The sequence below is a fragment of the Octopus bimaculoides genome, chromosome 1, assembly GCF_046866305.1.
Source record: "Octopus bimaculoides isolate indiv1 chromosome 1, ASM4686630v1, whole genome shotgun sequence".
NCBI lineage: Eukaryota > Metazoa > Mollusca > Cephalopoda > Octopoda > Octopodidae > Octopus > Octopus bimaculoides.
In genome coordinates, this window is record NC_142928.1 from 16714587 (window position 1) to 16741068 (window position 26482).

At 33.3% G+C, this 26482-nt stretch overlaps 1 protein-coding gene across 3 annotated transcripts in view; it reads right to left on the minus strand.

Annotated features, from left to right (window-relative positions):
- Positions 1 to 26482, minus strand: part of LOC106876580 (glutamate receptor 4) — a 735993-nt gene that overhangs the window by 387406 nt on the left and 322105 nt on the right. For all 3 annotated transcript variants that reach the window (XM_014925186.3, XM_089348773.1, XM_089348776.1), the window contains exons 10-12: positions 24869 to 25081; positions 23923 to 24084; positions 19784 to 19977 (exon numbers count right to left, since the gene is read on the minus strand). In XM_014925186.3, coding sequence (XP_014780672.1) covers positions 19784 to 19977; positions 23923 to 24084; positions 24869 to 25081 — 569 coding nt within the window. The remainder of the gene's footprint in view (positions 1 to 19783; positions 19978 to 23922; positions 24085 to 24868; positions 25082 to 26482) is intronic.

A 26482-nucleotide genomic window follows, 5' to 3' on the forward strand; every position in this document is an offset into this window, starting at 1 on the left:
ATGGGCAATGAGATGTTACAAATAACAATTGTAGGAATGAATTGATTTTCTTCAATATAATTAATATATTGTGAAGAAATCTCACCTCTGCCGTCACTAAAGGCAAATGTACATTGATTTAACCGTGTCGACGTTATTTCGTGTTGCCTATATGTTACAAGCATTCAAACATGGGGATATGTTTTCAATGTAGAAAGTGTAAACAGAACGAGCCTCTTGATGGTGATAAATAACAATATCATAAATCTGCGTAAGTAAATTCTGATTCTGGAATATGAAAAATACACTGAGTTGAATAGCAAAATTTCTTAAATGATCGATCTTTTAATGCGAAGATCATGTAATTTCCCAAAAGGTGTATGAAGAATTATATAGCGATGTTATATTGTATATAATGTAACATATTGCATACATCGCTAAATATTTTACGATCTGCTGAGTATTCTATGAACCACCGAACGGCGCATATAATTTGGAAACAATCTGCATTTCATATTATATGTACTAGTAGCTAGCTATCAAATATAACGTTTTGGTTTTTCTGTAGTTATTCCTTGCTGTAGTATACATCAATCCGTTCACACCCGTCATGTTCTTATTCTTTAGCTTTTATGAGGTTTATTTTTTTTTTTTTTTTTTTTTTTTTGGCAGATTTTGCAACATGCTGAACCGTCTATGTATACTTGAAGGAAAGAGGAACCGGACGGAAACGCTGCCGGAAACTTGATTTTGGTATCTTACATCACTAATTCCCTTTCTAAAACGAATGGAGGTCGCTGGATTTCATCGATTATCTATTAAGCATTCAAAGATTTGTGGATTATTGAAGTCATATGTATTTTCTATTATATCGAACGATTTGTTCGATTTAGCTCTTTCAAAATACCCGTGGTTTTAAAAACAAAACTTTACCCTAAGGCTCATAAATATAGTCCCAGATAGAGTGTATGAACAGCTACATCCATATGTGGTACACATTATATATGACTTTGCTGTCAGAAATCAAAATTATTTCCCCTACCACTATAAATCTTGTATTTTGTTCAAGTTTTAGAAAACATAGGTAATTAATCACAATAAGAAAGACTCTTCGCGTCATTTCAAATATATAAGTATACACGAATTTGAATATTTTCTTCTAATATTTTTAACAAAGGCAGATGATGAGAAACCATTTATTGAACAAAATTATTTAAAAAATAATGCGTGAGATCTGTTTTCAATGATAAACGATGTTTAAATTTGCAAATCTGTCAGCTTCAGTAAAAGTGTTATTCGTAAAATTTTCTATTTGCAAAATTACTTTTTAATTGACATCCAACGACGAATACAGCTATAGCATAACACTTCCAACAGATTGTATCATAGGAATTGAAATAGCAATTTGATTTTCTAAACGCCGATAAAAGTTAATTGCAGTGCACTTTTAATTGACTACACATGTAGATTGAGAGTCATTACGTATTGGCATGTAATCTTTCAGGCTTGCCTTTTACCGCCACATTCGATACACTTGTACATTCATCAAACTGTATAATTTCAAGCGTTGAAACAATTGATAAGAAGCAAGTAGGGAAACCATCTAGATGTTTCAAATGATATTTTGGGACAAGTGTGCAAGCATATCTATCAATATTTATGGACGTAATATTTTGTTATATATATATATATATATATATATATATATATATATATATAAATTAATTGTCATATATACATATATTTGTGTATATAATATATAATTTTTTATATATATATATATATATATATATATATATATATATATATATATATATATATATAGTAATAATAATAATCCATGGATGGAATTTATAAGTATTTTAATGCATCGCTACACGCATTTCAACAAATCCCATGGTTGTTACGATCATAATCCGTATTTCTTGGATGATTACAGTTCACTCCATAATATCCACGGACATCAGGTGGCTCTTTATTCATGCATTCATTTCATCAGGCTGGAGATGGGAATGATGACTTCCCTTTGCAAACACTGATAGGTAGGTCACAGATATTGTATCAATAACCAGCTGGAGAAGATGTCTTTTTGGGGCTACAAGCTACAGTAGCATCGACCCTTAAGGGTTAGCCGCATTTAGATGGCAAATATACTTCACGATGTCGTGCAACTACTTTTTATAACTCGCTCAGAGATTTATTATTGCTTGTTTCCACTTTTTCGAGATCAGTGAGTTTTCGTCACTGGAAAAAGTATATATATTTGCATTGAGAACCACTTTCCATCGCCAGCCGGTGGTTGGCACACGCTGATGACGGGCAGTACCCAGAAACTCGAGTCAGGCTGGAGATGAGAACGATGACTTCCCTTTGCAAATACTGATAGGGCACAGATAGTGTGTCAATAGCCAGCTGGAGATGTCTTTCTGGGGTTGCAAGCTACACAGGCATAGATTCATATATGTGTATGAATATATCTAGGTATAAATGTATAAGTACGTATATGAAACACTATTAAATGAAAGTTCTATTATTCAAAGCGGAGTTGGTACAACTTTAGCATCACTCAGTTTTGATATTTCGGGCAAATTATTCATAATAGTTCTCAATGGTTGCTAAGGGAACAGCTCCTCGCTTGATGCTCCAAAATTTACCGTAAGTGTCCAACCATATCCAAATCGATTTAATGTGTGGGCCAATTCAAGTTGTTTACTTCATTTTTGTGCTCTATATCCCAATTTATAATAAAAATAACCGTGTTAAAAAGCTCATTATCTTTGAGAGATTGAAATATTATCAGGGAACAATGTTTGTATCATAGGATAGACATGATCAATGAAAATACGCAAACAATATTTCGCATTAGCTCTGCTATGGAAAACAACAAAAGGAAAAAGAGAATTCCGACATATTAGCTGCTAAATCTTGACTGTGCCACCTCAATGATTTACAGTGGGAGTTAAGCATTTTGCCTGGCGTGCTAACAATTCTTCCAGTTCCCCGCCTTTCTTCAAACTAGAGGTTCCTTTCTACTATAGGCACCAGGCCTGAAATATTTTGGTAGGAGGTGCAGTCGATTACATTGATCACAGTGCTCACCTTTTTTATCGGTTCCGAAAAGCTGAAAGACAAAGTTGACCTCAGCCGTGTTTGAACTCCGAACGTAAAAACAGACGAAATGCTGCGAAACATTTTGCCTTGCGTACTGACGACTCTGACAGTTCGCCACCTTTGTTCGAATTAAATACTGATTTCCAGTTTTGGTGCATGGCCAGCAATATTGGGAAGGATTTGAGTTGATCACATCGATCCCAGTGTTCAACAGATACTTTATTTTATCGACACCGAAAGGATGAATGACAAAGTAGACCTCTGCGGATCTTGAACTCAGAACGTAGACGGACGAAATACCACAATGCAGTTTGCCTAGCGTACTAACCATTCTGCCAGCTTACCGCCATTTTTCAAGCTAAATATTAACAATCTGCGAAACACAGTAAAACTTATGAACGACTATTAATGTTAGATGTGAAAATTCCTTCATTGTAATTTTTAAAACAAATGTAAATTACTACCATTTACCTTAACCACTATATTTTACTTATATTTTGATACTTTTGTCAGATTTCACGTTTATATTTTGTAAAGTCCTATTTTGTTTCTATAAAAATGATTTTTTACATTTTATTTAGCAGTCTTTTGAGAAATTTGGAAACTCCACTTACATTTGGATGCAATTTATTCATAAAACTTACATAACATAAAAATTCAAATTTGCGAGAAAATAAAATGATTTGCTGAATGGTAAAACATATTTTTTCAAGCATTTTTCTGTAAAACTTACGTGCATTTTATGTATACGTATAACATACATTGTATACTTATATATATATATATATATATATATATATATATATATATATATATATATATATATATATATATATATATATATATATATATGTATATATATATATATATATATATATATATATATGTATATATATATATATATATATATATATATATATATATATATATATATATATATATATATAATATATATATATATATATATATATATATATATATATATATATATATATATATATATATATATGTATATATATATATATATATATATATATATATGTATATATATATATATATATATATATATATATATATATATATATATATATATATATATATATATATATATATATATATATATGTATATATATATATATATATATATTATATATATATATATATATATATATATATATATATATGTATATATATATATATATATATATATATATATATATATATATATATATATATATATGTATTATATATATAATATATATATATATATATATATATATATATATATATATATATATGTATATATATATATATATATATATATATATATATATATATATATATATATATATATATATATATACACACATCACTATCTCTCGCTCTATATGTACACGCACAAGAGAGAGAGAGAGAGAGAAAAAGGAAGAACGAGAAGTATAAGATAGATGTATATAATAGATAGATAGATATAATATAGATAGATAGATAGATAGACAGATAGATATGTTTAACAATATCAAACAATTTCAGTCATTTTCAAGCTTGTGTGTGTGTGTTTACATACATATATACATACATGTAAAACTTACGTGCATTTTATGTATACGTATAACATACATTGTATACTTATATATATATATATATATATATATATATATATATATATATATATATATATATATATATATATATATATATATATATATGTATATATATATATATATATATATATATATATGTATATATATATATATATATATATATATATATATATATATATATATATATATATATATATATATATATATATATATATATGTATATATATATATATATATATATGTATATATATATATATATATATATATATATATATATATATATATATATATATATATATATATGTATATATATATATATATATATATATATATATATATATATATATATATATATATATATATATATGTATATATATATATATATATATATATATATATATATATATATATATATATATATATATATATATATATATATATATATACACACATCACTATCTCTCGCTCTATATGTACACGCACAAGAGAGAGAGAGAGAGAGAAAAAGGAAGAACGAGAAGTATAAGATAGATGTATATAATAGATAGATAGATATAATATAGATAGATAGATAGATAGACAGATAGATATGTTTAACAATATCAAACAATTTCAGTCATTTTCAAGCTTGTGTGTGTGTGTTTACATACATATATACGTACATGTATGCGCAGTTATAAACAAATAAACTGAAAGACAATATCAAATACGCAAGTGCATTTACCTTTTAGCATAGTGAGTGTATAATCTCATAAGAATCAAAATAAGCGATATGTGGTTCTATATCATAATAGCAGCCTTTATAAATGCATACTCCTATATTTAAATATAGGTCCATGTGTCGTTCTTAACTGTATATGTTTCTGTCAACCTGACATCGTCTCTATATCAATTGCGTTTAAATATAGGTTACCTAACCATATAATTAATTAAAGACATTTTTCTTCAACCTACCGGATTAAAGCATTAAAGAATACGTAGGAATTTCATGAAAGATAATATTCAAAGACAATAATTTGCATGTGGAGATAAAAACACTTGATCTGAAGGATGTCATGCTGTTTTATAGTATCATGATTAACCGTATAACATAATAGGACGTGATAGAGACGTTTTTTCATAATTTTCTGTTGAAAACCGCTAATACGAACAATAGTAAATTACAGTGTTGTATATAATTGATTATATCTATAATGTACTGTAGAGTTATTTTTTTCCGCTGTGATGCATGTTATAATATGGATCATGTCAACTGGAGTGTTATTTTTATTGAGATAAGATGAAATAACAATTCTTTTTCATTGCTTCTTATATTTAACGACACATCAAGTTGCTTAGCAGTTGGAATGGTTTACATAAGACGTTGGAATTATAAGCAAAGTGCAAGGAATTTCAATGTGGAACTGAGGTCGAATTTCGAAGAAGTTCTTAGTGCTGCATTCTTACTTTATGCATTGTTACACATCACGGTTAAACGGAACAATCAACCAACAGTTCCTAGATAGTGCTTATTTCTGAATGGACAACATCACCATCACTATAAATATGCACACAAACATACATATAAATAAATATACACATATGTATGTATGTATAAATATATATCTGTGTGTATATATATATATATATATGTATGTGTGTGTGTTTGTGTGTGTATGTGTGTGTGTTTGTGTGTGCGCGTGTGTATATATATATATGTATGTGTGTGCTGTGCATATATGTGTGTAAAATCCTTTGTTAGTACAATTCAATATAATATAGCCTTATAATTCTGATATATCCAGAGTTGGCCAACAGGCAAACGTTTGCATGGTTTCATCTAAAATACTTTTTCCACAACTTTGATTACGTGAAGTCATGCCCAGGTAGTCTATAATTGTTAATTTTCTCTTAGATGTGAATGAAATGATAATAGTCTTCCAGTTGATTAACACAAATTTATTGTGGTTCAGATATCAGCAATTCATTAGTAAATTATTTGATATTTCCCTAACTAGCATGCATTTATTTTTATTAAGACATAATAATAATCTTTCTACACCAATTGATGGCTACAAAAATAGAACGAAATCAAGAACAGAGAAACAAATGATTTTGTGATTTGAAGCTAAAAGGGTGGGGTTAATGTCAATTTTTTTTTTATACCTCAGTTATTATATCGTAAGATGTAAGAGAAACTTTGTCAAATTAGATCCGAGAAAAGAAGAAATATTTAAAGAGTGGGATAGATGGAACTAAATCGATATATTTTAGCTATAAATCCATGGAGAACATAACCGACTTTCTAAAGATTTGAACTCGGAGAATACAAGATGAGAACTAACAGTCATGCAATTATACCGATTTTACCTCATGAAATATGGAAATTTATTTCTGAATATTTCATTAAAATTTCTGAGCTTATCTAACTGCATTTCTTACAGCATTTGATTATATCTATGTTTTAAGTTCATTTTACCGTATTTTACTTAAATTTCCAACTTTATTTTGTTTTTGTTTCAATGAAATATGTATCATTCCAATTTAAAATTCATAGTTGGATACTTTTTATGAGGCAATCTCTGTATAAACATGTCTGTGCCATGTATATATATACAGAGCTACAGTGCGATAGACTATGCGGAGCATGAGAGTTGATGCAGTACTTTGACAGTAGGGATTTTGTAAATACGGTTTACTTATTAAAGAATAATATATCCATATACTTTTTTTTCAGCTTTAGAATATTTTAAATTGTAACCTTCTTAGTTTGGCTGTGAATTTAAAACAGCTCTGAGAATGTGTAAATCAGACGTATTGGCCTCGTCTATTCTTATTCATAGCCGTTATTGTGAGATGACTGGGTTTAGATTCAAAAGTTATTCATTTATTGGCTATTCAGAAACGACCTCTAATGATCTTACATCATTACGTTGATAGACGTACATTAGAAGGTCAGACAGGCGGTCAATTCCTTTCGCAAAGGCATAGAATTCTTACTGGTCCGTTTTATCAGTTTTCAAATGAAACAGCTGCATTTATCATTTCCCAAAGTATACCAGGAGATAAAATTTCTTTATTTTTCTTTTATATTTAACAGGTATTTTACTGTTTAACTTCAACATGAGAGTTCCTCAGCAACGGTCTATCTTTAACTTCGACCTATACAACTGTGCAAAATTTTCTTCTCTTCAAACCCGCATTCGATTCTTTTAAATACTTTTCAGCATTCAATTGTTACGAATTTCCTTAGAAATCATCCACTATACTAAGTCTTATTCTTTAAAAACTTAAATAGAATCAGTACAATGCGAGTGCTACTATAAGGTTACTCAAAATATTAGAAATAAATATTAAATCACCCTTAAATCACATCAGCTGCCATACAAATGGAGGAGATATTAAATAATGTAGTTCGGGATACATTATGTCCACAGTAAAAGTAATTTAGGAAATTTCAGACTATAAGTACGATTCTAACCATATTAAAACACAAAACTTTTAATTTATTTTCCAGTTATTTCTTGTAGTTTCAAAAGTGTTCTTCGCATCACTGGATTTTCCACTATGTATTTGCGTCAGTTTCAAAACACCGTCTCAGGTCAAGACAGCTGCTAGTCAACCACAGTTCCAAAAATAGAAGAGACATGCTTTGATCATAAGACTTGTTATATCGAGGCTGACCTTTTGTTAAGCATCACGAGCATCTAAATAAATTTGGTCATTTGCAACTTTCTTTTAACTGTAACATTTTTACTGCTCAAAATAATTCTGATAATAATCTATTGTATTGGGTCATCCCACAAATTATGCAGTTTTTAAATATTTTTCAAAATTAAGATAAACAAAGTTCTTTTTTAATCTAGAATATACTCTCCTTCATTTTCTACAATGCTCTTCCATCTATCTGGTAGATTTGCAAGGCCCCTCTTCTAAAATTCACTTGTCCGTGACGAAAAATATTACTCCAGTATTGTTCTGACCTCGTCTGGAGAATTCATATTTTTTCCCGTCCAAATGATTTTGAAGACTGCGGAATAAATGATAATCAGATGGGGAAAAGTCCGGCGAATATGGTGGGTGGGACATCGTTTCCCATTCAAACTGCTCCAGCCTTTGAAATGTCATCTTCACTGTATGTGGCTGAGCATTATCCTGATGGAATAACATCTTTCGTCTTTAAACCAAAGATGGCAGTTTTTCTTCTAGTGCTGACTTAAACCGCTCAAGCTGCTTGCAGTCGATCTCTTTTGTTATCCTTTGATGTGGATTTAAAAGTTCAAAGTTTACTAAACCTTTTATATCCCACCTAACAGATAGCAACACATTATGTGGGTGAAAACCTTCTCTAGCCAGGGGTGCTGGTGTTTCTCCTTTCCCTACCCACTGACTTCGGCGCTTTACGTTTTTATAGAAAACACATTTCTCATCACCAGTCACTATTCGGTCAAAAAAAAGCTTCATTCGTGTTTTCTCCAACCGGTCTCGATACGCAGAAGACCTGAGCAGACAGGAGAGTATAGTACAAGACATTTAAGCATAGTGTTGTGCAATAGAATCGAATCCAGATGCTCATCGACACACCTGTTCTTTTTTTACTTTAGGCACAAGGCCAGAAATTTTGAGGCAGGGGGCCAGTCCATTAGATCGACCCCAATACGCAACTGGTACTTAATTTATCGACTCTAAAAGGATGAAAGGCAAAATCGACCTCGGTGGAATTTGAACTCAGAACGTAAAGACAGCCGAAATACCGCTAACCATTTCACCCGGCGTGCTAACGTTTCTTATTTGTTTATTGCCCAGAAGGATCTAAACATAGAGGGGACAAACAAGGGCAAACAAAGGGATTAAGTCGATTACATCGACCCCAGTGCGTAAATGGTACTTAATTTATCGACCCCGAAAGGATGAAAGGCAAAGTCGACCTCGGCTGAATTTGAACTCAGAACCTAAAGACTGCCGAAATACCACTAAGCATTTCGCCCAGCATGCTAACGTTTCTGCCAGCTAGCCGCCTTTCATCGACACACCTATTGCTGCGTACATGATTTCGAGTGTAGCTATATGCCTTTATTTTTATGATAACATCCGTAACTTTAAATGTAAGATGAAAACATAACATCTAATACAACTACTATTCAAAATTACATAAAAAGCATGATTTATCTTAGCTAGAAAGCTGCACTTTGCAAACGAGAGACAAACCGGATTGCGTACGCAATGACAACAACAGCTGAAGTAATGAGAACTCTACAGGAATCAGAAATTAAGGTAGAAGTTACATAAATGAAGATTCCGACATTGTGTCTATTAACATCGATTTCGAATGACAACTCCATATATATTAATGCTATATGTATAATTAGCGCTGGAGAAATAACAACATTCTGAATCAAAATACTACTTGTTCGCTTACCTACTCGTTACAAAGATAAGAAACGAAGAGATGTGATGTACACCAAGTAATAAACAGTCCATGAAATGTAATACAAGCAAGAATTACAGAGGTTAGACCGATGAAGATCTTCGAACACAAGAAATCAATTTCGGACTTATATGAATGATATTGTAGGATGTAAACGAATACAAACTAAATGCGATAAATTTACATTTGTCTAACTTAATAGAATAATAAATACTTAACTTGTGGAATCAACTTAATAGGCAGATTGAAATGCGGAGGAATTTGAAAAACGAGAAATGCTGTGAAGTCGTCAGCAAGGAACCAAGTAATGGAAGGATCAACCAGAATGCTGGTAAGTTTAAATGGCAGGAAGTGTGCGTTGACTTAAGATCTGAAGAATGGGAGAAATAATATATAAAAGAATGTTGGCCATGAAAGAGGGAGAAATACCACAGAACTTAGTCAATTTATAATTATTTCCTGTTATCCTTTATTTTTCCACCAAAGATATTTATATTTATTTCATTTTATCTTTCATTTTGTCCACCCGAGGTATTTTGTCACCCCTGATATAATAATATAGTATCCCAGGGAATATACAGTTTTCTTCATTTGATGCCACAACATATATTTATTACCTCCTGTACTGATTCAAGTGTAAAACTTCAGACCTTGAAGTATTTATTTCCGCACTTCCTGTTCTGAGTCCAAATCCCATCGTGGTTTCCTTGGATGCTAGAGTTAATGCACTTCTCACTTTCGCAGCGACATTTTTGCACCTGAGTACTTTTAGCAAAAAAGTCCACACCGTTACATGTATTCAAGCCAGGTCTTTCCTTTTATTATATTTTTTCCTTCCTACCTTCCTCAAGTCAGAGACGCCCTGTCAAATGGTCATACGTGCTGTTTTACTCCTCATTATGATACCCACCACGAATTATATGTCATTCTAAAAACAAAACCAATAAAACTTTGTATTTCAATGGATAAGAAGTCAGAAAAAGCACCGCGCAGGTTTGTCTAAAATGTAACCGCTAACTGACGTTAAGGTTGATTTCGAAAGATTATGTTATACAGTCTGCAAGCTCCATTTTACGAAAGTAAAATATTACTGTTTTAATAGAATCAGCCAAGCAGAGGATTATATTACTGTGACATATTCTCTGCTTCTCAGGTTTATTTGTATTATTCTTAGGTGTACAATGAACTTTGGGATACAATCAAGGTCAAAGACAACTACAGAGATTAATGATGGTTTCGAAACTATATTATTACTTTTCGAAGTAAATCGAATATCCAGTCATTGCTTTAAGTTATATTTTTAACCATACATCCTTCTTTGCCTGAAGTCAAGATTAATTTTATTTCATAAGGCAGCGAGCTGGCAGAAACGTTAGCACGCCGAGCGAAATGCTTAGCAGTATTTCGTCTGTCTTTACGTTCTGAGTTCATATTCCGCCGAGGTGGACTTTGCCTTTATCATTTCGGGGTCGTTAAATTAAGTACAAGTTGCATACTAGGGTCGATCTAATCGACTGGACCCCTCCCTCAAAATTTCAATATTTGTGCCTAGAGTAGACAAGTTTATTAATTCTATCTCTCAATTTATAATATTTATATGTTTCTCTTTATCATATGTAACAAGTATTATGCACTTTTGAAAATCCTTCTTCAAATGATACCTTATTTATATCCCCACAACTCACTCACCTACTTACCTCAGTTAGGTAGTTCAATCAGGCGTTGTATCTGTTTTATTAGATACTATAATATTCATGTTTACATAATATATAGAAGAGAATATTTAAATATATTCTTATCTATTGTGAAATGTTGCAGAAAAATGGTAATGCTTGTCCCTATGACTTATAAAAATAGAAAGACTAATAGATATTTAGAAAACTGCTCTGCTGCCAAAGATAGTTTAAGATGAGTGGCTTTACACCATAGCTTCCTCTATAAAAAAATAATTAAATAACTAATATTTACTTCATATTAATATTTTTTTCGCTGCTGTTCAACTAATAAACATTGAATCCTTCAAAGTGTCAGAACCAATTGAATGCTCTTCATTGATTTTCATTTGTGCTAATGTTTGGTTTGATTTTTGATTTCTTTTAGAGATGGTTAGACGAGATTTGAATGAAAAATTGATAGTCTGACAACAGAATTTAAATGAAAGACTTTTATTTTTTTTATGAAATCGCAAATATCGGCATCTTTTAACTAATCAAAATAGTTCAACATAATATTGGAGGGAACATGGAAGTTTGTGTAATTCATGATTTTTTTTTCATATTATTTCAGACGAACGTATATTGAACTGACATCAAACAAGAATTATAATAATTTTGTTGTCTCGAATTGCTACTACTTACCTTTTATCCTTCACTGCTTCCTTGCTAAAATAGTTGATATTGTGTCATTACTGCGATGTACCTATATACGTTTTAATGTGAGGCGTATACTCGACAGACACGACTTACTATCTAACTGATAGTTACTTGGTGAATTCGATGAAGTAAAAGAATTGAATTCTGAATTCAGGTCGTAACATTTTCGAACTAAGCACTGCAAATCTATTGATTCGTGCTACCTTATTTCTATTGGTGTTACATGAAATAGTTCTGCTTGATAATGAGGGTAATAAAGGAATCTATTATTTTGTTGTATCACTTACAAAGTACAAATGTGAGTGCAAAGTCTTTGACATAGTGACGTAATGCAAGCAGTTCTCCTCACAATCGAAATTATATCATCATTGGATCTCTTCTTCGATAATTTCTAATTTGTTTAGATTCAAATGATGTTACTTAAATGTTGTAGTTTATTTGGAAATTGTTATTTAGGAGCATGGCAATACCGTGGGACTTGTTGGAATACGCAGACAAAGAACCTTCAAGAATTATGTTGTGGCTGCTGAAACAGGATTTAGATGGGTCAGATTGAAAAGTGCTGATTGGTAGTGTCAGCAGATTGCCACTTGGACACTGGTCTAAGCTTGATCGACCTAGATTGAATGACCTTGATGAGAGTACATGTTATTTGTCCCAATACATTCAGTAACACCCAGGGTACACACATTTATGACATGAGTAGATGTAAGCTGAATTACTACTACTAAAACAAACTGTTTCCATATCTCGCGGTATAAATTATCTTATCGGTTCCGAAGTAAGGCAGAGAATGCAACTGTAACCACAATGTGTTTCGAACTCGGAGCTTTAATAACAGTATACAACCTTGTAATATGTTTCTTTCATATCAGCATTACTGTCACAGTTAACTTCACAACGTTTTATTGGAAATTTGTAATGTTTATTTCACAAGTATTTTGTAACCCAAAAGAGGAAATTTATATTTGTCTGTGAAATATATTGAGTTGTGATGAAAGCTAGGAAAAACAAGGGCAACACATGCTAGCGTTTCAAACTGAGAATATTATGTAGCTGGACATCATTTCCTTTTGTAATTGTCGGCGTGTGATTTACCATGAGCACTAAGTAAAACAGTGTTTTCTATATCCGCTCACTGGAAGAGAGATAAGTATAATGACAAATGTTGCATCTCACTTCAAATTGGAGCGAAAGAAAAGCTATTGAGATTACATGTTCAGTGATAGGGTCAACGATATTGCATCCGTAAAATATCGAAGCGAACGATAAAAACGTCAAACTCTTCATCCATGATAGCGTTGTTTAGTCATTTGACAACTGGTGTGTCAAACGCAAGTAGACGGCAGATTCACTAGCGTTTATTACTTTGCCTTTGTTTCGCAATAAATCGATATGAATTGCAATCCCTTATCGAGAAGCGATCGATCTCGGAATACAATTGCTGTATACAGTTAACAAAGGCCGAGCGGAAGGTTTCAAAACTTTAATGGTGTCTTACATGGAAGAAATTGATCATCGGATTAAGATAGAAAGACTAAGATTATTTGAAGTTTAATACGTCGGAAGGCATCGAGTTTGCAATACAAAATGGGTGTTATGACCGCTTCTTTTACCTGACTTCGTGGCTAAATTATTGAATTCTATAGAAAGAACTGATTCAATATCAGATTACGTATAATAAGGCGTCCATATTTCTAGCCTCACCATCACCACCAGCGTAATTTCTCTGGAAAATCGAATCGACTTAAATGCATTTTCTCGAGATGTGTCTCTCTGTCCGTTCCTGGGTCTTGCAATGGCATCACAGATTCCAAAGATAATGAGTTCACATCGGTTCATAACTGACAGTTATAAGATGAAACAGAATCTTAAGATAATATACGGCAGTTTACGGAGGAAGGACCATAATTTCAATCTATTTTACGATTTTGACGTCTTAGTTATATTAGCACAACCTATCATTCTTTCTTTGGTCCTATATTAACAAGTACATCAAACATTATCGGTTACCGATAAAAGAATTAGCGAATATAAGGGAAAGAATAATGAAAGGCAAAATCTTGGATTTCATAGATATATACAATCTTTTATTTCTTTACTGGTTTTAGCCTTTCACTTGTGACTATGGCGGTTCACATTGTATGTACGTAAGCGTGTGTATGATGTACGTATCTATGTATTATGTATGTATCATGTATATATTTATGTACGTATAGAGTGGATATTGGTAGACGCGAGTAGTTCAAAACAGTATTGAAAGCCAACGGGTTAGAGTTGTTTATGATTATGACGGCTGGCACTTCTGATATAACTAATGTGTGTGTGAGTGTGTATGCGCGTGTGTGCGCGCACACGATCGTTTGTACATGTATCATCTCTCTCTCTCTCTCTATCTCTCTCTCTCTCTATCTCTCTCTCTCTCTCTCTCTCTTTATATATATATATATATATATATATATATATATATATATATATACATAAACGGTAACGACCGCCTTCGGTGATGACTGACCATGGGATTGCACCTTGAAAGTTACTCTCCGAGGCACAAGTCCGGGCAAGGTTGTTTCATGGAATACCAGCAGTCCCCCATGCATGCGTACACACACACACACACACACACATACATATATATATATGTGTGTGTGTGTGTGTGTGTGTGTGTGTGTGTGTGTGTGCTTGTGTGCCAAAGAAGGACCGATAGAATAAGTACCAGGCTTAGAAATAATAAGCACTAGGGTCGATTCGTTCAACTAAAATTATGCAAAGCTGTGCCCCAGCATGGACATATTCTGATGACTGAAACAATTAAAGGATATTTATACACACGCATGTGTATGTATGCGTAGATATATTCCTCTCTCTCTCTCTCTATCTCTGTCTCTCTCTCTCTCCCTCTCTCTATCTCTCTCTCTCTCTCTCACACTCCCTCTGTGTATATAGATAGATAGATAGATATAAATTTATATAAATAATGTTAGTTAAAATAAAGATCATATCAAATGGCCAGCATGGGAATAAAAACCATACATGTAATAATTATTATCAAAATTATATTTGAGGGTAGCTAAAAGATACCACCATGCTAGAGATAGCAGTCAAAACTTGACTCTAAAACCACATCAAGTATTCATACATGTCTGGATACTTTTAGCTACCCCGAATTATCATTTTTATTTCATATATATATATATATATATATATATATATATATATGCATATAAAAGTGCGTACTCGCATGAGTGAGTGTGTGTTTATGTTTGATGTGTGTGTGTGTGTGTATGTTTGTGTGACCTACACGTGATACCAGTTCAATTTGACTCCACAGGTCGGTTTTGTTCGGGTATTGGATGAATACTAGCAGAGTGGTTTCCTTACTCTCTGCGCCTCGCCGACAGCTCAGGCTGAGGTCACTTCCATGTTTGTAGAGTTTATCTCAAAATGATATCATCACTTGGTAGTCCTGCCATGCCATGGATTTCTGGAGATCATCCAATGGTCCAGGCCCCAAACTCCTCCGCAATAGATAGTTGATACTGATGTTGCTATTCCTGCAGGTGTAGTTTGTACGCTCTCAATGTTCTTCTTGTAGTTGTTTTATTTGAGGTGTGGGATGCAGACGGTGCCGCCATACTTTTTGCCTCCTATTATGTATAGAAGGCTTTCATGTGATTGGTATCACTACTTATATAACACGATTGTCTTTTGCCACTCCCGCCATCACGTGGAGTTCTGCTTTATTCGGCAGAGTAATTGAATAGAGGATTTTTTCAAGTATTCTAATTTAACTGAAATAGGACCACAAGTCCTATTTCGGATAATTCCTCTGTCTTTTTTTACAGCAAAGACAATACCGGATTTACAGCTACATTGGAATATCAAATATTTTCACACTAATTACATGTATTCTTTAGTAAACGAGAAAAATACAAATGTCGGATCTAGATGGCTTGGCTGCCAGCTTCATTTTCTGTTTGAATTGATTTCACATTCACTATAATGATACACTTTTACAGGTTAATGAATGACGTGAAAATCATTTTCGCTATAAATTAATAAATGAATAGTTAGTAGCAATTAAAGTTTGAAAACTTTGGGATCATTTTAGCCAATCGTAAGACACATTCGTAACTGTTTCCATAGTAACAAGCCAAATATGAGAACTGTCTTGTCAGTGAAAAAGCACGTGTGTTGACAAATATATTCTACGCGATGCCACACGCGCTGACGCTGTGTTCTCTCGCTTGTATCCTGGTCGTGAGATGTGCTAGAACAGCTAAATAGGCCTTAAATCACGCCCCCACCCATTTAAAAAAAATATTTGTACAATCCCATGAAATCCTGTGTGTAGAGTACAAATTAGCAAAACTTTTCTGACAATTTCAAATTTTAAAAATGTTATAAGGATTTATATATTGTTCGTTAAGCAGAATGTGATTTGTTTACAGTTTCATGTAAAAACACGTGCTATTTTCAGAATGTTGACAACACGTGCAGTCACGCACTAAATTACAGCTTCCAAATCTTGTTTCCTGACTGGGTGAAAACGATCAAATTTCAAACCTCTATAACATTTTTAAATCATTTTCTGGAAAAAGTGAAGTAACTGCTGCGATTCAGCTTGAAAAACTATATTAATATGCCAAATTTTAAAATTTTAGTGCTGGCAGCCAAACCAACTCATGCCTAATCCCCACAGAGAAAAAACTGAATGCTTTGCTTCGAGGACTTCGTTTATAAATTGCACAAGGGCTGAATATTTCAATCTAGTGCAATTCCTCTAAATCTGCCCATATTTCTCGCAAACACTTTTCCACCTGAACATGTGTAGCTATGTTCACGTGTCGGTTTCTCAGTGAGATTCTCCTGTAAAATATTGTCTATCTGGTAGAGTTTTTCAGTTGGTGTTCCTGTACAAATTAAGCGGCTGTGTACAGATTTTTACAAGATGCTCTGCTTTGATGCAAATGAGTGTCTACAGGGGGCAGAGATCAGTATGATAATGGTTGCTGCTTTGCAAAGGATTTCTCCTTCTGGTGTTGATTTAGGAGATCACACACTCAGTCGTTAGAGGACAGCGATAACTGTTAGAGATAACAGATATAGCAGCAGCGATGAGAGTGCTTACTTTGTTGCTGTACATTGATTCGCAATTTTTGTTACTGTTCTTGTTGTTGCTGAGGGTTAGTAATTACTGCGGCGGGGTGAAGGTGGTAGCGGCAGCGAATTTATGCTTTTATTGTCATGCTTTATTTTTGTTGCTGTTGCTGCGGAGGCGGCGATGGTTCTCTTGCAGATGGTAGCGTTTAGGAGTAGGTTGTTGTTGTTGTTGTTGATGTTGTTTTTGTAGCTGTACTGCTTTTCCTGTTCGTAATGTTTTCTATTTTCTTTTTTACACTTTGTAAATTGAGGAGAAATAATAATTCTTTCATTGATTGACTTGGTGGCCCACACTCAATTCAACAATATCTGCCACTGCCCTATTAATGTGGTTGGTTATAAAGAAGATCGCTATCTTTAATATTTGTGGTTTTTGAAAACCAAAATTTCAAAATTTTTTCTGAATTTTTTTGCCATGAATATGCAAGAAAGAAGATTTCACCAGCCCATTGGGCGCCTGATCACTTTAACAAAGGTCGAACAACAGATATGAGCAATGAAAATGTGTTTGTATATACAAATAAATAACGCTTATGAAAACACCCGAATGTTGCTGCTACAACCATAAATGATGATGATAATGATGATGATGATGATGATGATGATGATGATGATGACGATGATAACAATGATAATAATAATAATAATAAATAGTAATAATAATAATAAATCCCTTAAAATTTGAAATTACAAGAATTTGGAATATGAAACTTGTAAAGGTTGTGTCTATAATAAATAGTGCATTGGGAACTGTTAGCAAAGATATAGACAAATGGATTAAGGGGGTTGGAAGAGGAGACCCTGTAGAACTTCTAGAGAAAATTTGCCTCTTAGGGACAGGAAAGATTATCAGGAGAGTTCTCAGCGATGAAAGTCTATTCAAAGATTGTGGATACCTAAGTTTACAAGTAGTAGCCCGCTACCCATATACATTCTACCAGGAATAAGAACGACCCTGAGTAAAATCAATAATAATAATATTAATAATAATAATAATTGACACCGAAAGGAAAATTTGAAATCGGCGGAATTTGAACTCAGAATGTAACGCCATATGAAATGCTGCGAAATAATAACTTTCCTTACTCGGTTACAAAACAAATATACCAAATCATCTGAAACTTTCAACCCTCAAAAGCTTTGGTGCTCTTGTAACATCACGTTCATACCACTGCGAGATCTCCTATCCAAAGGACAACTTTCTGTAATCAGTTGCTGGCTGTCAACAATGCCCATTTGCTCATTTCCCCAAATTGTTTTTTCGCATACAGACATTCAAGACTCAACTTACAAAAATAAAATACAAATGAAACAAATAAAACACAATTAAAATAGATCACCTTCATTACCTCAAATATGGGATTTTTTTGTTATTGTTACTAACCAAACAACTTTAGGGCTCTTTGAACAAGCAAGCTGCTTGCTACTACTGCGCAAGCTTATTTGATTTAACTACCTTCTGTTCTCTTTCTATCTCTACAGAGCTTTATTAATCTACTTTAATCCACACTTTCCTTATAAGCAGCATGCATCTCTCGCCCTTAATGAATGCCGACCTAATTGGAGTCATAAATAGGAGAGGGTCTGCAAAGCTCGAGGTTGTACCCTCCAACACTAACACGCTCACAATCACACATAACCAAGTGTCTCAAAGAACTTCGTGTATATTGATTTTACTTATGTTCTGCTGCTGCTTTCTCATAAGGGAAAAGTATTGAGATAATGAGGTTTCCATCCATCGTTAAATTGCTCTCTATTTGATAAGATTTTCCCCAGTACAACTTGACCCCTTGAAACTAATTCTGTTTCTTACACATTAGTTGGTTTCATCCATATATTAGTGCGAAGAGGTGAGAACGTAACCAATGCCTTCTTTTAGCTGCAAGAATAACAATATAAGGTTTGATTTGTAAATAGATATGTCGTTTTTTCAGCAAATATGGGGAAAACTTAGAGAGGTTTCTCGTATGGCTGCAATTCTACAAATACAGAACTGAACAAACTCTTCCCTATAAATTTCGGGCCAAACACTGCTGCAGAAATGAAAGGGAAAGGACTTCAAGTGTCTATGCATGTATTGCTCAATAAATAAGTAATATTAGTTCAATAGATTTTGTATGTGTCAATAGCTAAAACGTGTTACTTACCGCGGTGATATCTCGGAGCCTTGCTGCATTAGTGCGCCAAGTGAGAACCAAAATGTGTTGGATAGATTGAATGTGTTCATTGTTTTTGGTCCTCGACTTGTATCTTCTGAATGCCATTCATAGGGACTGAAACGTCCCACAAAGAACAGCACCAAACTTACAGCTACATAACCAATGGTTATGCAAATCCAAACCTGCATGGGACGAAAATATAGAGTGTAAGAAACAAACAAATCACTGAAATTAAATGAAATATGGCTATTCTTGATATTTTTTTTTTTCATTTCTGTTATATTATACGCATAAAATTTCAGGAAGTATGGTCGTCCGGATATCTATCGCAAAGCCTGAACTGACGGAAGGCGTGCCTATTTAAATACATTTCGTTTTATTTTCGTGAGTCCATTTATGAGAGGAATGGTGAGATACTTTAACGAAAAAACAAAACGTGTAAACTAGCTGTGAATACTCGGAAACGAATGTAATAGAAAAGATAAACAATCTTTAAAAATAACTGTCAAATAAACTCAAATACCATATGTTAAAAATAGAGAGTCAAAATTAAAAGAAAAGATGAAGAAAACGTGAAGAGGGACAGTATGATAAATTTTGATTAGGATACAAATCAGCAGTTTTACGAAGTTTTTCTGCGACAACGAACCTAGAAATTGTTGAATTCCTGTTTAAATGAGAAATATTTTCTAGTGTTAATTAACAATGGTGCTTTTCTCAGCTGTGTTGTTTTCTGCTAGATGTATTTATTAACAGCTAGAATTCATAGGCATATGTACGTTAGTGGCTTCTTGTGCCTAAAACTGTAGGGAAATGAAGAAAAATCCCAGCATCTTAGGAAAGTTCTTTTATAATGCTATACTTTGTACCTTTGGAAGAATGAATTAATGATTAGTAAGGCGGTGGAAGAGGAGGAGAAATATCGACTGAACTGATAATGAGTGCAAAGTTTCTCAGAATAATCGAACGTTTTTCAGGTTAACATTTGACTGCTCTGAAGTTTGACCTTCACCTCTAAGACAATCAATAAAATATATTGGGATCCCTTAAATCGAATAAAATATTATTTCTTTTGAAACTGTATATTATATCTTTTTGATAAAGAAATCATTATTCATTTCATCTTAACGTAAATCGTAGAATTATAATTAATTTTAAGATAACTACTAACTAAATCACTTGGGGAAAGTATGATTACCATACCTTCCCATTCTTCTCGCCTAATATCCGTACGCTTCGTGCTCCTCCAAGAATCAATTGTCTGTTTGATAATAAGGTGTAAATTGGTTGAGGTGGATGCTATCTGAATTTCCTATCACACTTTAGACGAGCTTGTCAATGCCAGTTAATTCGACAGCTACTGTCTAAGATATGAATGTTATTAAGTGATTATTGCTTCTTTTAACTGTTCATAATGTAAATATTTATCAAGTTAATCTATTAAAAGGTCACAATGATCGAGAGACACAAAGAGTAACTCAGTCTTTAAAAGTGCATGAAAAACAAGGAAACAAATCATTCTTGGAATATTCGAAAATCTGTTTCTAAGGAATATTCTAAAGTCTGTTTCCTTCTTAAGTATGATTTCTTGTAATAGAAACAAGTGCCCTGAGTTGTATGAAAACGAACAAGCTGTAGGGAATACCGAAATAAAAGACACACAAAACAATCATGATCGCAGAATATTTGTGGAAGTATGAATGCTAAGCATAGGTTCTGGAAAAAAAGTGTAAATCGACATTTAGTCGGAATGAGTCAGTATCATTTCATGAATTGATAGCGAGGATACTTCTTCGATTGAAAGATATTTAATATAAATTAATTACAAGATCTAAGGAAAAGAAAAAGAAAAATCGTCGATTTCTCCGAGATTAAGTTTCAGCTTATAAATTATCCCAATCTGGTTGAGATAAATAATCTAATTGAAATTGTAATATCTGCATCATCTCTATTTTGTTAGGATAAAATGCATAATAAATTTCGTTGTCACAATCATTAAAGACTGCCAATAAACAGATATAAAGTGTGACTCAATACCACTCAACAATTACCCATTAAATACATACAAAACTTTCATTATTTCGAAGATGTGCACGATAAAAGTATTAGCAATATCACAGGACTACAGGTTTAAATATATAATTACAATGAGAATGAGGGTTAATCATCCTATGGAATAAAGCAAATTTAGTAATCCCATAAAGAGAATTCTATTTTGATAAATATATTTTTTTGTAAAACACTATCGTTGAATCAATTCGATTTAATACTTTAAAATTATATTAATGTGTATATCATTGCCCACAGAGGTTAGTAGAATGTACAGATTGAACATGTGTGTGCATGCATATATACATATATACAAATATATATATGTATATATATATATATATATATATATATATATATATATATATATATATATATATATATATATTTATTTATTTATTTATTTATGGATTTCAGCCAAGTGGCTGTGGTCATGCTGGAGCACCACCGTGATTTTCTGTCTTTATGCTTTGCTCTCTTCACGTTCCTTGCATGGCTCTTCTCCTGCACCTGATATAGTCCAATCAAGAGTTTTGATGGCACATCTGGTGTATAAGAGAATTTGACATCGCTGCCCTAAACTGTGTCTCATTTTAAGCCATTGGTTCGTCTGGTATCGTGGAGAGGAAAGCGTCGAGTTTTGTCTTGAAGACCTCCACATCCGTGTCTTGCAGGTCTCTCAAATGTTTTGGCAGGGCATTGAAGAGCTGAGGTCCTCTGAAACCGAGGCTGCTGTAGTATCTTGTTCTTATGTGAGATGCAGTGGACGGCACCTTTGGCACCATGCAGTGGCGACTCGTGCGGGCATTCCTGTAGTACTTGATGCCAAAGTTCGGCACCAGGCCTTCCAGTATTTTCCATATGTATATTATTACATGTCTCTCCCGCCTGCGTTCCAGGGAGTAGAGACCTAGTGCCTGCAGTCGCTCCCTGTAGTTCATTTGCTGGACTGTGGAGATCTTTTTCGTATAGTGCCTCTGAATTGCCTCGAGTTCTGCTGTCCGCTTGACACTGTGTGGTGACCACAACTGAGAGCAATAGTCTAGGCGGCTCAGGACAAATGTCTTCCATAGAGTCAACATTACTTTTTGATCCCTTGTACGGAATGTCCTCAGTATCCACCCCGCCAGCTGTCTGCACTTTGCTGTCAACTTGACAATGTGCATGTGAAATGATGCATCACTACACATGCACAACTCACCGCCCGATCCACGAATGGTGAACGTTTCTCTCTCCCACGCTTTCTCATGCTTTGCTACCCTCTATCACTCTCCCCTCTCTCTCTCTCTCTCTCTCTCTCTCTCTCTCTCTCTCTCTCTCTCTCTCTCTCTCTCTCGCTACACTGACACACACTCACACACACACACACACACACACACACACACTTGATGCCTGTGAATGTGCCGCTTTTACTTTTTAGTTCATTGTTGGAGATTCGCGACCGAGGTAATCGGAAATACATCTCAGATCCCAGCCCTCTGTTAAACTTTGCTAGATTCGGAAAACTCAACAGGAGAGTAAAAATGTATAATAACAAAGTGAAATTGAAGTCATAGGCATTCAAAGAGATCTAGCTAGAAACTATTAACGAAGTAATTCTCTACTCAGAGTTGTTTAGGGTAAGAGAAATCAGATGAAACTGCGATACAAAGATTTCGCTGTAGCTACAGCCAGAACCAGTGACACATTATGTACATTATTTACTATGCTCATATATACAATATATAGGGGGATTGAACACGGAACCATGTGATTTGCAAGCAAACTTCTTACCGCACAGCGAAAGAAAACTGTTTAAATTTTCGTATACTACTTCATTGATATCGATATTATTTTGGCTGGTTTTAGACTTCTATGAGGAACAGGGATTTTAACTGTCGCTACGAAATTGCCTATTTAAATACATTTTGGTTTATTTTCGTGAGTCCCTTTATTAGAGGAATGGTAAGATACTTTAACGAAAAAACAACGTGAAAACTAGCTGTGAATACTCGGAAACGAATGTAACAGAAAAGATAAACGTGTAGCTGAATAGAGGAAATAAAAGAGAAACATGGAAAATGGTCCGCAATACAAACCTGTTGAGATAACGGGTCCATGAACGAGAAGACACTGGGTTTCTGCTTATCGGGTTTTTTTATCATAATGCTTATACCGGTTTTCATAAAGGGTTTTGAAAAGTCTGCTGCTCTTTCCCGCATGCATGTGATAGTTAAGGGGGCTATTACTAAATCTACTTCCTGCAATAAAGTAAGAATGAAATAACATAAAAAGCAAATTGATTACGTAGATTGGATGATATTTATACACATGCTAGTGGATGAAGAAAACTGACTTCTGAAATCTAAGGGGAGTTAATTTCACTAGACTGAACATTTTAATTTGATTTTATAATTTCATTAAATTTATGAATAATAATATAATCACAGTCACATCGCTGACGAATATATTTGTTTCTTCAGCATTCCAAAGTAAAATATTTTTTTTACTGCTCTTAGTGGTTTTATTCAATTAATTGTTAGGCATCGTAATATTAAAAGCAAATATTTTCATGTATGGAAATCATAGAGAGATGGTTCAATTTTATTAGATGATAAAATCCATGTTTTGTTATATATTAAAGAAAATACTACACACAAAAACCAAATGGTGTTTAGTTACATCCGCTTGGATAGCGCACATATTAAATTGTGAACTCGTACACAATGAAATAAATGACTTCATTGAATGTTAGTGTCATATAGAGTGGCATTTATGTATATGAAATTGTATAATTTTCGAGTTGCATTATACAGTATACAAATATGATCAGTAATATTCAATAATACTGAATGGCATAAGGACAATAGATTGTAGACTGAAATCTAGATATATTTCGGTACATAAGAACTCCCTACTCGTGTTAACAAAACATCCCTTAAGAAACCACACGCTTTATTCCAATTGTTATGTAAACGTAATAAAATGTCAACAGAAAAATATACGCATGCAAAAGTAGTAAGACATACTGAAATGTGTACGTACGTGTCGCGTGAGTTCTCCCATCATACCGTTCCAAGTACCATTGACGGTAAGGGCTCCATAGTGACCGTCTTCTACAATTTTGATGATGTAATCCATGGGGAACTGATCTGCTATTTTGGCTGCTAGATCTACGACGTAGCCTTCGAAACGAGCGTTTCCGACTAACGGCTCACCGGCTTCGTGTCGGACTTTATACATCAAGAATGGAGGCACCTGACAACGAGAGAATTCAAAATCAAACATTATATCTACATGCATATATGCAAATGTAGGAAAAACGATGACGAAGAGCACAATATAGATAGTAAAAAAAATCAATAAGTACTCAATTCGAATGTGTGGTACCAAAACTCCGATACGATAAGGACAGGGTTGTATGATCTGTCTAGATAAGTGATATATATATATATATATATATATATATATATATATATATATATATATATGTATATATACGACGGGTTTCTTTCTGTTTCCGTCTACCAAATCCAATCACAGGACTTTGGTAAGCATCTTACCATACAGCCACGCATGCGCCTACATCATATTAATTCATAACTTATATAAGATATAACATGTATAACATGTATAACATATATATATATATATATCTTCAAAGCGGCGAGCTGGTAGAAACGATAGCACGTGGGGCGAAATGCTTAGCGGTTTTTTGTCTGTCTTTACGCTCTGGGTCCAAATTCCACCGAGGTCGACTTTGTATTTCATCTTTTCAGGGTCGATAAATTAATTGCCAGTTGCGTACTGGGGTCGATCTAATCGACTGACCTCCTTCCCCAAAATTTCACACTCATAGTGATACCAGTTAGGCAGATGATGATAGGATATGTTTTATATGCTTGCTGTCTTCTTTATACAAGCGTCTAGAACCATCCCTAGGTTGGATCTATAACTTGTATTGGATCGGAAACCTTATATGTGAGTATACAAATTTATATGTATGATACATGAATGTATGTGTGGGGCTGGCCCCTTTCTCTGCCTCCTGCATGTTAAAACAACCTTGATTCTAACGAATCCTACAACTAATTCATAATATTACATCCAATGAAAAATGTTTACCTACGCTTCGGGTATTTAACCTTACATAAGGGAAAAACTTAATTTAGATTTCTCCCCTCAGTGTGTGTGTGTGTGTGTGTGTGTGTGTGTGTGTGTGTGTGTGTGTGTGTGTGTGTGTGTGCGTGTGTGTGCTTGTACGTATGTATTTATGAATATATGTTGGTATGTGTTTATGAATATAAACATATTTACGCATATCAAAGTTTATTATAATAAATCCAATTTATGTCTTTTTGTATGTGAAAATTTAGTATGGCGGAAAGTTTTAGTCAATTGAATCGCCAGACTCTGTTAATAACCCATTCCAACCCATTGCTCAGCTCTATAATCTAATTATCTAAGCATATCAAAGTGGTTTGCATTCGTTTAATCTACTATATTATTTGAAACTGTTTTTGAAACCGGTAAATTGTTGGTTCATATTTGTAATGTGTGATAAAACAATATTATTTAAAGCTGAATTAAGAGAGCTGCAAAGACATTTCTTGTATAAATACTATTTCAAATAACTTGATGAAAACGGTAGCTTCATAT